The sequence below is a fragment of the Melanerpes formicivorus genome, unplaced genomic scaffold, assembly GCF_026170545.1.
Source record: "Melanerpes formicivorus ecotype bairdi unplaced genomic scaffold, bMelFor1.0.p_v2 SCAF_2, whole genome shotgun sequence".
NCBI classification, from domain to species: Eukaryota; Metazoa; Chordata; class Aves; order Piciformes; family Picidae; genus Melanerpes; species Melanerpes formicivorus.
This window is the reverse complement of record NW_027142354.1, coordinates 3,042,881-3,056,142: the sequence shown is the minus strand read 5'-3', so window position 1 is coordinate 3,056,142 and position 13,262 is coordinate 3,042,881. Positions and strand designations below refer to the sequence as shown.

At 47.9% G+C, this 13,262-nt stretch overlaps 1 protein-coding gene across 7 annotated transcripts in view; it reads right to left on the bottom strand.

Moving 5' to 3' along the window:
- Positions 1-13,262, bottom strand: part of CFAP206 (cilia and flagella associated protein 206) — a 47,981-nt gene that overhangs the window by 15,175 nt on the left and 19,544 nt on the right. For 2 of the 7 annotated variants that reach the window (XM_068149164.1, XM_068149169.1), the window contains 7 exons: positions 12,252-12,360; positions 7,602-7,685; positions 6,292-6,382; positions 4,227-4,415; positions 3,449-3,607; positions 2,141-2,349; positions 679-798 (listed from right to left, as the gene is read on the bottom strand). In XM_068149164.1, the coding sequence (XP_068005265.1) occupies positions 679-798; positions 2,141-2,349; positions 3,449-3,607; positions 4,227-4,415; positions 6,292-6,382; positions 7,602-7,685; positions 12,252-12,360 (961 nt within the window). Of the gene's footprint in view, positions 1-678; positions 799-2,140; positions 2,350-3,448; positions 3,608-4,226; positions 4,416-6,291; positions 6,383-7,601; positions 7,686-7,766; positions 7,849-12,251; positions 12,361-12,563; positions 12,616-13,262 lie in introns of those variants that run through there. The other 5 variants (XM_068149174.1, XM_068149188.1, XM_068149189.1 and 2 more) reach the window with 5 other exon arrangements.

The window sequence follows — 13,262 nt, the reverse complement described above, 5'->3', positions numbered from 1 at the left end:
AATGGCAAACAACTCTCTCACTGAAGAACTTTCTCCTCACCTCGAGCCTAAACTTCCCCTGGTGCAGCTTGAGACTGTGTCCTCTTGTTCTGGTGCTGCTTGCCTAAACACCTCCAGTGATGGCGACTCCACCACCTCCCTGGGCAGCACATTCCAATGGCCAGTCTCTCTTTTTGTGAAGAACTTCTTCCTAACATCCAGCCTAAACTTCCCCTGATGCAGCTTGAGACTGTCCTCTTGTTCTGGTGCTGCTTGCCTGGGAGAAGAGACCAACCCCCACCTGGCTACAACCTCCCTTAAGGCAGTTGTAGAGAGCAATAAGGTCTGCCCTGAGTCTCCTCCTCTCCAGGCTAAGCAACCCCAGCTCCCTCAGCCTCTCTTCATAGGGCTTGTGCACCAAACCCCTCCCCAGCTTTGTTCCACTTCTCTGGACACCTTCTAGCAGGTCAACATCTTTCCTAAACTGAGGGGCCCAGAACTGGACACAGGACTCAATGTGTGGCCTGGCCAGTGGAGTGTTTAGTTGCCTCCTCAAAAATCACAGGTGCTGTAATAATAAAACCAATGCAGACTTATTTCTTTTAACACAAACTATGTACAAAAACATCAGCAAAGGATTTTGTAATACTTCAGTAATTTTTTTATCATTGAAGTAGCTTTTCCATTTAGATTACTTACAAAAACTTCTTTGGTATCTATGGAAACCTTATCCTGCACTGTGCTTTTCAGCTGCTCCATTGTTGCTGCAAACTGCACATTCATCTTTTCAGTTTCTTCAGCACTTGTAGTTGCATCAGACTGGAAAGAGAACTTACTTCAGGGAAGAAGTATGACAATACAAAAACTGAGTATTTAGCAGCATGTATTTACTTGGATCTCTTCATTCAGCTATCTTCAGGCAACTGCTTTAAGGAACGAAATGCACCCTAACTTTCCACAAAACATGTTTTTCCACAAGTGTGAACATGTCACAGAATCATAGAACTGTGTAGGGCATGGGCAGGGACACTTCACAGTATCACAGTATAACTAAGGTTGGAAGTGACCTCGAGGATCATCAAGTCCAACCTGTCACCACAGACCTCATGACTAGACCATGGCACCAAGTGCCACGTCCAATCCCCTCTTGAACACCTCCAGGGACGGTGACTCCGCCACCTCCCTGGGCAGCACATTCCAATGACGAATGACTCGCTCGGTGAAGAACTTTCTCCTCACCTCGAGTCTAAACTTCCCCTGGCACAGCTTGAGACTGTGTCCCCTTGTTCTGGTGCTGGTTGCCTGGGAGAAGAGACCAACCCCTTCCTGGCTAGAACCCCCCTTTCAGGTAGTTGTAGACAGCAATAAGGTCACCCCTGAGCCGCCTCTTCTCCAGGCTAAACAATCCCAGCTCCCTCAGCCTCTCCTCATAGGGCTTGTGCTCAAGGCCTCTCCCCAGCCTTGTTGCCCTTCTCTGGACACGTTCAAGTGTCTCAATGTCCTTCTTAAACTGAGGGGCCCAGAACTGGACACAGTACTCAAGGTGTGGCCTAACCAGAGCAGAGTACAGGGGCACAATGACTTCCCTTATCTGATTGTTTTCATTAATATTCCAAAACATTCGGTCATAGTGTCCCAGCACTGTCTCTTTTCTTAAAGGCACAGATGCCCAGGGAGGTGGTGGAGTCACCATCACTGGAGGCGCATAGGAAGAGACTGGATGGGGTGCTTGGTGCCATGGTTTAGTTGATTAGATGGTGTTGGATGGTAGGTTGGACTCAATGATCTCGAAGGTCTTTTCCAATCTGGTTAATTCTATTCTATTCTATTCTATTCTATTCTATTCTATTCTATTCTATTCTATTCTATTCTATTCTATTCTATTCTATTCCATTCCATTCCATTCCATTCCATTCCATTCCATTCCATTCCATTCCATTCCATTCCAGGTGTTCGTGCCCATGCTGTTGGAACCGTATGATCTTTAAGGTCCTTTCCAATCCAGAGCGTTCTATGATTCTGTGATGCAGGTTGTTACAGAGAGAGATAAATTTCATTTAACTTCTTTCTGAATATTTTTTCTTATATTCCTGTTCTGTACAAGTAGTGTAACTTGCATCTGTACCAAAACCCCCCAGGATATAACTTCCTGGTATCTCACCAGAAGGATGCGGAGGAAGGCCTCGTGCTGTCTCACGTTGAACAGCGCTTCTTTTAGTTTCAGAGAGCTAAGCTGTGTGTATCTGTGCTGGTCTTCCTGCATAGATTCCAACAGAGCTGTGTACTGGTAGGCTAGCATATGGCAAGCATTAAGACCTTCATTGACAGTCTGTGTAGCTGCTGGGATGGCTTCCTTCAGGATGGCTGGCACTGTTTGTGTAGAACAAATATAAGATACAAATAAACAGAACTATTTAAATCATCAGCAAATGATTGAAGTGCAGTATTTGAGCAAAGCAGGCCCCCAATGGAACTGTGAATTCTAAACTTTGTCCTTATAATCATGCATTTCCAAATACTTGCTTACTAGATTGAAGCACTATTATCTTACCAGTCAAGTGGTTCCAAACAGTCACAATGGAAATACCATAGTCATAGAATCAGAGAATCATAGAACTGTCAGGGTTGGAAGGGACCTCATGGATCATCCAGTTCCAAGCCCCCTGCCGTGGGCAGGGACACCCCACACTAGATCAGGCTGGCCAGAGCCTCATCCAGCCTGGGCTTAAACACCTCCAGGCATGGGGCCCCAACCACCTCCCTGGACAACCCATTCCAGGGCTTCACCACTCTCATGGAGAAGAACTTCCTCCTCACATCCAGCCTGAATCTCCCCACCTCCAGCTTCATTCCATTTCCCCTAGTCCTATCACTACCTGGAAGGAAGGAAGAGCAAGGTCTTGCCCTACTCTGAATACAGCTTTTGAAGAACTCAAGCAGAGCTATTGACATTTTCTGCTTATTAAAGAAGCAGAAAGACTCAAAATGCAGCAGGTTTTTGACAGCATATTAAAAGATCTGAAGAGGTTACTCTGAATCACCAGAATGAAGATAATGCCTCAGCAACTTTTATTGCTTCTTATCACACATACTCAACAGAAAATTGTGACTGGATTGACAGTATCCTTTCAAGATTTTAATTAACTGCTTTTGGAGGCAAGCATTACATATTTAATTCACTTAATGGCAAGGGATCAGGGAACAAGTTATCATAAGGAAAATTAATGCATGAAGTTAATACATATAATCCTTCCACATCAACTACAGAGGGCTGCTTATTAGCTAAAAAGTAGCAGTCTACATGGAAGCCTATAATTAAATACCAAATGTGTACTTTTCCTTCAGGTTTACAGACACTGAGTCAAAGCTGTTTATCTAGAGAGATGAGACATAATTGGAGCCACAGCAGTGAAGAGGGATGGGAAGAATGAATTGGGAATACACAGCCCCAGTGCAGTTGTTTACTTACAGTCATCAATGCTGCTTCCTCCTTGCCTGAGTTCCTTGTTGTACAACCGAATTCCTGTGACTAGCATGGCAAGATTTTTCAGCTGGTGCTCTTTGTTCTTCTTACCGAGTGAGATGAAAGTGACCAGCTCTGTCTGGGGGAATACACTCTGCAGGGCAGCTATAAGCATTACAACAGGTGAGAAACCCCCCAATGCAAGGGAACAGAAAAGAAAATCATGAAACAAGCAAAAATACCCTCTCCTGAACAGCTGCAAACGTAGCAAATCCATGGCAAATTCAGACTTCCAGGCTGAGCAGTGACATTTTGGGTAGCAAGCATTTGTCACAGTTGGAACGGGTTGCCCAGGGAGGTGGTTGAGTCATCGACCCTGGAGGCGTTCAAGGGGAGATTGGACGTGGCACTTGGTGCCATGGTCTAGTCATGGGGTCTGTGTTGATAGGTTGGACTCGATGATCCTCGAGGTCCTTTCCAACCTAAGTGATACTGTGATACTGTGATACTGTTTACCATTAAAACTTACCATCTAAAGATCAGTAAAGGGAGGTGGTCGAGGCCCCGTCCCTGGGGGTGTTTAAGCCCAGGCTGGATGAGGCTCTGGCTAGCCTGATGTAGTGTGGGGTGTCCCTGCCCATGGCAGGGGGGTTGGAACTAGATGATCCTTGTGGTCCCTTCCAACCCTGAATGATACTATGATACTATGATACTATGAAAGAGAAAGTGAAATTCTATTTTTTCAGGAAGAAAAGCCCAGTTTCACAGCTGGAAGTTTACTGACCTGTTACCTCCCTGACAGCCTCAAGATCTGCTGGGGATCCCAGGCCAGAGCTCAGCAGCATGTAGCTAATGATCTTTTGATACAGATTCTCCATTTCTTCTTGCACACAAGGATGACTGCCTGTGATCTCTCTGACCACAGGAGCCAGCCTTCCCTCCAGAACACGTCGCTGCTCACTGAGTAATCCAGCTAGGAAAGAAGACAATTAGACACTGCTGTCTACGTTCTTTGGGATTTGGCTTATACAGAGGGTGCAATTCATTCCCACAGTCAAAGGACCAATTTAAGGTTTCTGAAGCACAGATACATGGAAGAGATCTTCAAGGTACCATATTGTTTAATGAAGAGCAGTGGAATCAAACATTAACATAACTAGCATGACTAACATCAGGCTATAGAATCCAGAGAACTATTCAGGTCAAATTAAGCAGCAAGTCTCTGGCTCTCTGATTGTACACACACACCCCTACTTCATAGGCAAATGAAGTTACAGGCCCAAATCTGAACACTAATCAGGATCTCAGAATCTTACTGGACTTACTGAATTTACTGAGCACAGATGACTTTGGAGCCACTCTCTGGTTTGGCTAATTTTGCTGACAAAAAGACATTTCCCATGATCTTCCCATGCAGAAACATTTCATTTTTTGTCTGCTCTTGTTCTGCATTTAGGATAGGATAGGATAGGATAGGATAGGATAGGATAGGATAGGATAGGATAGGATAGGATAGGATAGGATAGACGACTAGAATTAACCAGGCTGGAAGAGACCTTTCCTGTGCTCCAGCCAGCCCTCACTGTCCCATTGAGATTTGAAGCCACTGTTACAGCAGAGACATTCTCCCCACCTCATTTTTCTGCCACATTCTCAGACCATATGAACTTAACCAATGATAAGGCCAAAACATGCATGGTTAAAACTGCAACTGATTGTTCAAGACTGCTCATGTCAAGTAGTAATATTGATAAAACACCAAGTTCTCTTTCAGATACATGGGTGCAGTTCTGGCTACTAGTTCTGTTTCAGATAGACAGGTGCAGCCACTGCATTTGAATGCATAATGGTTGTTAAGCAATCTAATATATTGCATTCTCTCAGGCAGGATGAGTGTAGTCTCAAATCTAATATACAATTCCCCCCCTGCTATATCCATACTGAAACACCATACTTCTATATAGTACATTTCTCCATGGATCTTTATTTTGTTTTACTGATAGCAGTCATTTAAAACAACCCCATGCACTGCTACAGGCTGGGGTCAGAGTGGCTGGAGAGGGCCAGGTAGAGAGGGACCTGGGGGTACTGGTCAATGGTAGGATGAACATGAGCCTGCAGTGTGCCCAGGCATCCAAAAGGGCCAATGGCATCCTGGCCTGCATCAAGAACAGTGTGGCCAGCAGGAGCAGGGAGGTCATTCTGCCCCTGTACACTGCACTGGTTAGGCCACACCTCGAGTCCTGTGTCCAGTTCTGGGCCCCTCAGTTTAGGAAGAATGTTGACTTGCTGGAACGAGTCCAGAGAAGGGCAACAAAGTTGGTGAGGGGTTTGGAACACAAGCCCTATGAGGAGAGGCTGAGGGAGCTGGGGTTGCTTAGCCTGGAGAGGAGGAGACTCAGGGGTGACCTTATTGCTGTCTACAACTACCTGAAGGGAGGTTGTAGACAGGCAGAGGTTGGTCTCTTCTCCCAGGCAGCCAGTACCAGAAGAAGAGGACACAGACTCAGGCTGCGCCAGGGGAGGTTTAGGCTGGATGTTAGGAAGAAGTTCTATACAGAGAAAGTGATTGCCCATTGGAATGGTCTGCCCAGGGAGATGGTGGAGTCACCATCATTGGAGGTGTTCAGGGGGAGACTTGATGGGGTGCTTGGTGCCATGGGTTAGCTGTTTAGGTGGGTTGGATTGGATGATGGGTTGGACACGATGATCTTGAAGGTCTCTTCCAATCTGATTTATTCTATTCTATTCTGTTTGAAAGGAGTGAGTTTTAGCCCTACAGAGAGAGGTATTAGATCCTAAACTCAGAATCAACTTCTATGAAAACATGTTAATTATATTCAAATTACCTTGGTTTGTATAGTTCAAATCAAAGTAAACTTGCATCTTAATTGTGCTCAGGGATGGGTTTGATGTGTCAAGCAGCCTGGAAACACAGAGCTAAGAGAGAGAGGTGAGGTCTTTCTGATCACAGGGAAACATCTGAACAGGACTATGCTACAGGTTCTACAATACTACTAGAGCCCCCTCCCTAACCATTCTCTCAAAATACTATGAACACTGCAAAGCATAAGGCATTTACTAGCATTCAGGAACACAGAGTCATAGGATTACAGAATGTTTTATGTTGGAAGGGAGCTTTGAAAGTCACCCAGTCCAATCCCTCTGCAGTAAGCAGGGACATCTTCAACTCGATCAGCTTGCTCAGAGACCCATCCAACCTGACTTTGAATGTTTCCAGGGATGGGGTATCCACTACCTCTCTGGGCAACCTCTGTTTGTGTTTTACCACTCTCATTCTAAAAAATGTCTTCCTTGTATCTAACATAAATCTATCAAAAGAAGTGTGGCCAGCAGGTCAAGGGAGGTGATTCTCCCCCTCTACTCAGCCCTGGTGAGACCCCACCTGGAGTACTGCCTCCAGTTCTGGAGCCCCTATTACAGGAGGGATCTGGAGGTGCTGGAAGGTGTCCAGAGAAGGGCCATGAGGATGATCAGAGGGCTGGAGCACCTCTCCTATGAGGACAGACTGAAGGAGTTGGGGCTGTTCAGTCTGCAGAAGAGAAGGTTCTGAGGTGACCTAATTGTGGCCTTCCAGTATCTGAAGGGGGCCTACAGGAAGGCTGGGGAGGGACTTTTCAGGATCTCAGGTAGTGATAGGACTAGGGGGAATGGAATGAAGCTGGAGGTGGGGAGATTCAGGCTGGACATGAGAAAGAAGTTCTTCCCCATGAGAGTGGTGAGGCCCTGGAATGGGTTGTCCAGGGAGGTGGTTGAGGCCCCATGCCTGGAGGTGTTTAAGACCAGGCTGGATGAGGCTCTGGGCAGCCTGATGCAGTGTGGGGTGTCCCTGCCCATGGCAGGGGGCTTGGAACTAGATGATCCTTGTGGTCCCTTCCAACCCTGACTGATACTATGATACTATGATACTATGATCTTCTTGTAGTTTAAAACCATTATCCCTTTTCTTACTGCAAAAGGCCCTTATAGACCCCAAGAATCCAGACTTTAGCTCTAGACCCATGAGGACAAAAAAATAGCACTGAAAATTTGGAAGTGTTAATATCAAAATAAAATAGCTTTTTAGTTACAGGAACAGACAGCAACTAATGCTAGAATCTTAGCTCAGTAATGACTGTCAACATCGTGTCAGAGTTACCTGGGTAAGGCTTTGCACATCTTTTTCTGTAAGGTTCTGATCCAGGTGAAAGTTACTTCTGGGATCTAAACAAGCAGCTTTCACCTAGAGAGTGCCAAAAAGAAAACTCTTAATCTACATCTCAACATATACCCTTTGCAGCTCACCTTTTATTCTTTGCAATACCTCAGATGCAGCCAATGTTTTCTTTGTTTCTCCTCTTTTTCCCTTTCAACCTTTGATAATGAAACTTGGTGGTTTCACTTCTCAGACACAGTAGAAAAAAAACCCTGTTTGTGACACAAGCTATGAAGAGAAATGTTTAAATACAGCTCATCTGAAAAAAGTTTCTAGAAAAAAAACCAAAACCTGTGTAAAATTATATTCAAATTCATCATGGTTGTTTGTAGACTTCTCAGTTGGTGCTGTATGCCTCAGTTTGAATGTTTACCTGTTAGATACCAATCTCATAATGTTGCAGTAGTACAGTATCACCAAGGGTGGAAGAGAGCTCAAAGATCATCAAGTCCAACCTGTCACCACAGACCTCATGACTAGACCATGGCACCAAGTGCCATGTCCAATCTCCTCTTGAACACCTCCAGGGATGGTGACTCCACCACCTCCCTGGGCAGCACATTCCAATAGCTAACGACTCTCTCTGTGAAGACTCCTCACCTCCAGCCTAAACCTCCCCTGGCACAGCTTGAGACTGTGTCCCCTTGTTCTGGTGCTGGTTGCCTGGGAGAAGAGACCAACCCCTTCCTGGCTAGAACCCCCCTTCAGGTGGTTGTAGACAGCAATGAGGTCACCCCTGAGCCTCCTCTTCTCCAGGCTAAACAATCCCAGCTCCCTCAGCCTCTCCTCATGGGGCTTGTGCTCAAGGCCTCTCCCCAGCCTTGTTGCCCTTCTCTGGACACGTTCAAGTGTCTCAATGTCCTTCTTAAACTGAGGGGCCCAGAACTGGACACAGTGCTCAAGGTGTGGCCTAACCAATGCAGAGTACAGGCACACAATGACTTCCCTGCTCCTGCTGGCCGCAGTATTCTTGATACAGGCCAGGATGCCATTGGCCTTCTTGGCCACCTGGGCACACTGCTGGCTCATATTCAGGCGGCTGTCAATCAGCACCCCCAGGTCCCTCTCTGTGTGGCAGCTCTCCAGCCACTCTGACCCCCAGTATGTAGCTCTGCATGGGGTTGGTGTGCCCAAAGTGCAGCACCCAGCACTTGGATTTGTTGAATGCCATCATGTTGGACTCCGCCCATCTGCCCAGTCGGTCGAGGTCCCTCTGCAGAGCCCTTCTACCCTCTAACAGATCAACATCTGCTCCCAACTTGGTGTCATCTGCAAATTTGCTGATGACTGACTCAATCAGATCATCAATAAAGATGTTAAAGAGCACAGGGCCCAGCACTGATCCTTGGGGCACACCACTAGTGACTGGCCACCAGCTGGCTGTGGCACCATTCACCACCACTCTCTGGGCTCGGCCCTCCAGCCAGTTCCTAACCCATCACAGTGTGCTCCCATCCAAGCCATGAGCTGACAGCTTAGCCAGCAGTTGGCTGTGGGGGACGGTGTCAAAGGCCTTGCTGAAGTCCAGGTAGACCACATCCACAGGCCTCCCCACGTCCACCAGGCGGGTCACCTGATCATAGAAGGAGATCAGGTTGGAGAGGCAGGACCTGCCCCTCCTAAATCCATGCTGGCTGAGCCTGATCCCTTGGCCATCCTCCAGGCGCGCAGTTATTGCCTCCAGGATAATCTGCTCCATAATTAATAATAATGTTCTGCATACAGGGAAATGTGTGCATTTCTGCAACTGGTATGCAGGCTGGGGGTCTTGCCAGCCACTTGTACAAGTTTTTTGACTAACAACAATTTGTTGGGCTTCATTGATTAATGCTGCTTTGGAGCCCAGTCTATTTTTCAAAGCCATGGTGTCACATTTTGGAAGAAAAAAGAAATAATCGGACTAGCAGTGCTGCTGTGAGCCATTTACAAGCATATACAAGTTCATAAGAGCCAATTCTGTTCTTTTACTGTCAATAAAGAAAGAATCTAGCTTCATCTTTCTGCAGACACAGATCTGCAGATGCATTTGGACTATATTCTGCATCTGTGCTGTGTCTCCCAAGATGAGAAGCTAAAGTGTATAATGCTTTTTAGGGTACTTAGAGTTGTCCATCAAGGACAAAGCTGAGATTGAGTCGATTTCATTTTTAGCTTAAAAGGGATCCAAGCCCACTCCTTCAAATATTCAGCCCATTTATGCTACCTAGCCCTGCCTTAACAGAGAAACAAAAGAATTCATCACAGCAGAGGGAAGAGGTAAACATCAAAGAATTAACATAGCTGCTGCAATAAACATGCACTTATGCGTCATCCCCTTCTGCTCATTTATGAGAGTGGGAAGAAAGGTTATTGAAACTTGGGAACACTTCACTTTAGAAACAGAAAGAAAGGTTTCTGCATCTGTAGGAACAAACTGAGGGAGACCTCTGAGTCAAACAGTTCCTAGAATAGAATAGAATAGAATAGACCAGATTGGAAGATACCTTCAAGATCATCACGTCCAACCCATCATCCAACACCACCTAATCAATTAAACCATGCAACCAAGCACCCTATCAAGTCTCCTCCTGAACACCTCCAATGATGGTGACTCCATCACCTCCCTGGGCAGCCCATTCCAATGGGCAATCACTCTCTCTGTGTAGAACTTCCTCTTAACCTGCAGTGTAAACCTCCCCTGGCGCAGCTTGAGACTGTGTCCTCTTGTTCTGGTGCTGGCTGCCTGGGAGAAGAGACCAAGCCCCTCCTGGCTACAACCTCCCTTCAGGTAGTTGTAGAGAGCAATAAGGTCACCCCTGAGCCTCCTCCTCTCCAGGCTAAGCAACCCCAGCTCCCTCAGCCTCTCCTCATAGGGCTTGTGCTCCAAACCCCTCACCAACTTCGTTGCCCTTCTCTGGACTCGTTCCAGCAACTCAACCTCCTTCCTAAACTGAGGGGCCCAGAACTGGACACAGTACTCGAGGTGTGGCCTAACCAGTACAGTGTACAGGGTCAGAATGACCTCCCTGCTCCTGCTGGCCATACTGTTGCTGATGCAGGCCAGGATGCCATTGGCCCTCCCGGCCGCCTGGGCACACTGCAGAACTTTCAGCTTTTTCAGGGTCTTACACTCCCACAAACAGCATTTCAGAGGAATGAAATACATTTTTTCCCAGTTTTTTAGGACCCTATATTGAATGTCCCTTTGAAACTTCCCAGTGTAGGCAAACAGAAACCAAGGTGTTTCAAAGTTCAAGTCACCCTGAAAGCCTCAGATGCCACCAGCCCAGCCCAGCCAGGCCGCTGTGGAGCTGCATTTTGAAGCTTGTTGACTTTTATGACCAAAGGAGCAACTTATGCCCTCACTCCACATCATTCAGTCTGAGTAGGGTCAGTCAGTGACCTAAGGGGAACTATTGGCCGTGTGTAAAATGAAGTTCCTATCTCACATAAGCCTTAAAACACAATTTGAACTGCCAAGCTACTTCTGCCCAGATGAGAAACTTCTATCATGAGACCAGGTTGGTGAGCAACAACAGAATTCAAACATGATTAGAAAAATACTTGAATGAAATAATCAATTCATAGAATCATTTAGGTTGGAGTCCAACCATTAACCCTATTCTACCAAGTCCACCACTAAGCCATATGCCCAAGCACCACATCTACAGAGCTTTTAAACACTTTGAGGGATGGTGACTCCCATTTCCTCCCTGGGCAACCTGTTCCAATGCCTGACAGCCCTTGCAGTGAAAACTTTTTTCCTGATGTCCAGCCTATACCTCTCCTGGTGCAGCTTACAGGCTGCCCAGGGGGGTTGTGGAGGTGATCCTCCCCCTCTACTCAGCCCTGGTGAGACCCCACCTGGAGTACTTGTCCAGTTCTGGAGCCCCTATTACAAGAGGGATGTGAAGGTGCTGGATCGTGTCCAGAGAAGGGCCACAAGGATGATCAGAGGGCTGGAGCACCTCTCCTATGAGGACAGACTGAAGGAGTTAGGGCTGTTCAGTCTGGAGAAGAGAAGGCTCCGAGGTGACCTCATTGTGGCCTTCCAGTATCTGAAGGGGGCCTACAGGAAGGCTGGGGAAGGACTTCTCAGGATCTCAGGTAGTGATAGGACTAGGGGGAATGGAATGAAGCTGGAGGTGGGGAGATTCAGGCTGGATGTGAGGAGGAGGTTCTTCACCATGAGAGTGGTGAAGCCCTGGAATGGGTTGTCCAGGGAGGTGGTCAAGGCCCCGTCCCTGGGGGTGTTTAAGCCCAGGCTGGATGAGGCTCTGGCCAGGCTGATGTACTGTGGGGTGTCCCTGCCCATGGCAGGGGGTTGGAACTAGATGATCCTTGTGGTCCCTTCCAGCCCTGAATGAAACTATGAAACTATGAAACCATGTCGCTTTGCCTGGCTGCATTCCTGTGTGATCTGGTCCCGGTCTGGCAGGGGGGTTGGACTGGATGATCTTTCGAGGTCCCTTCTGGCCCCTGAAATTCTGTGATGCTGTGATTGAGGCCATTCTCCCTTCTTCTGGCACTCTTTACTTGGAAGAAGAGACCAACAGCCGCCTCACGACGAGCTCCCTTCAAGCCCCCCACCCTAGGAATTTAACTTGGGCTTACCAGGAATGCCACCAAGCTTTCCGAAGCAGCTTGTCCCTGGGCAGCGCATTCTTGGCCGACTTCACGAATTATTTTCTTGAGGACACTTTCAGCCTGGTCACCAGCCATTCTGGACGGGCATACACGTTAACGGGAACAACATGTAGTTAAGTTTTCGGCTGAGTCTGTTAACTCTTCTTCACGAGGGGGCTGCGGGTGCCCCCCCCGCCCAGACCTCTCAGCCCCGCGGGCACCTCTTGTCGGGAGCCCCCCCCCCTAACTCGGCAGCGCTCCCACCGTCCAGGCCGCCCCCAAAAAATGTCCTCCTCTCACCTCTTGTCCTGACCGGCCCCGGGTGGCGGCCGGCGGCGAGAAAGGGCCGCAGTGGGCAGCAGCCGCAGACCGTTGCCACGGGGACGCGGCGCGGCCGGGGCTCGGGCGCTGCCGCCGGCGGGGGAAGCGCTGTGCCTGCGCCTATGGCTCTCCGTGTGTGCGCCTACGGCTGCGAGTCTCCAGGCTGGTCACCACGGAGAGGCGAAGGCTCCCCAGAGACCTCACAGTTACATTTCAATATCTGAAGGCGACCTACAGGGCGGCTGGGGAAGGACTGCTCAGAAGGGCTTGTGGTGACGCGACGAAGGACAACGGTTAGAAACTGGAGCAGGGTGGATTTAATTTGGACGTGAGGAGGAAATTCTTTACAATGAGAATCGTGAAATACTGGAACAGGTTGCCCAGGCATGGGGTTGAGGCCTGATTTTCTGGAGACAGTCAAAATCAGACTCGATGTGTCCCTGGGCAGCCTGAGAGAACAGCTTCAATCTGAGACTGGGTAGGTTTAGACTGGACATTAGGAAACATTTCTTCATGATTCAGAGTGGTCAGGCATTGGAATGTGCTGCCCAGGGAGGTGTTTGAGTCCCCAGACCTGAATGTGTTTAAAGGTGGTTTGGATGTGGTGCTTGGGGATAGCAGGGTTCAGGGTTGGACTTGGGGATATGATTTAGGGGTGAACCTTGTAGAATAGGGTTA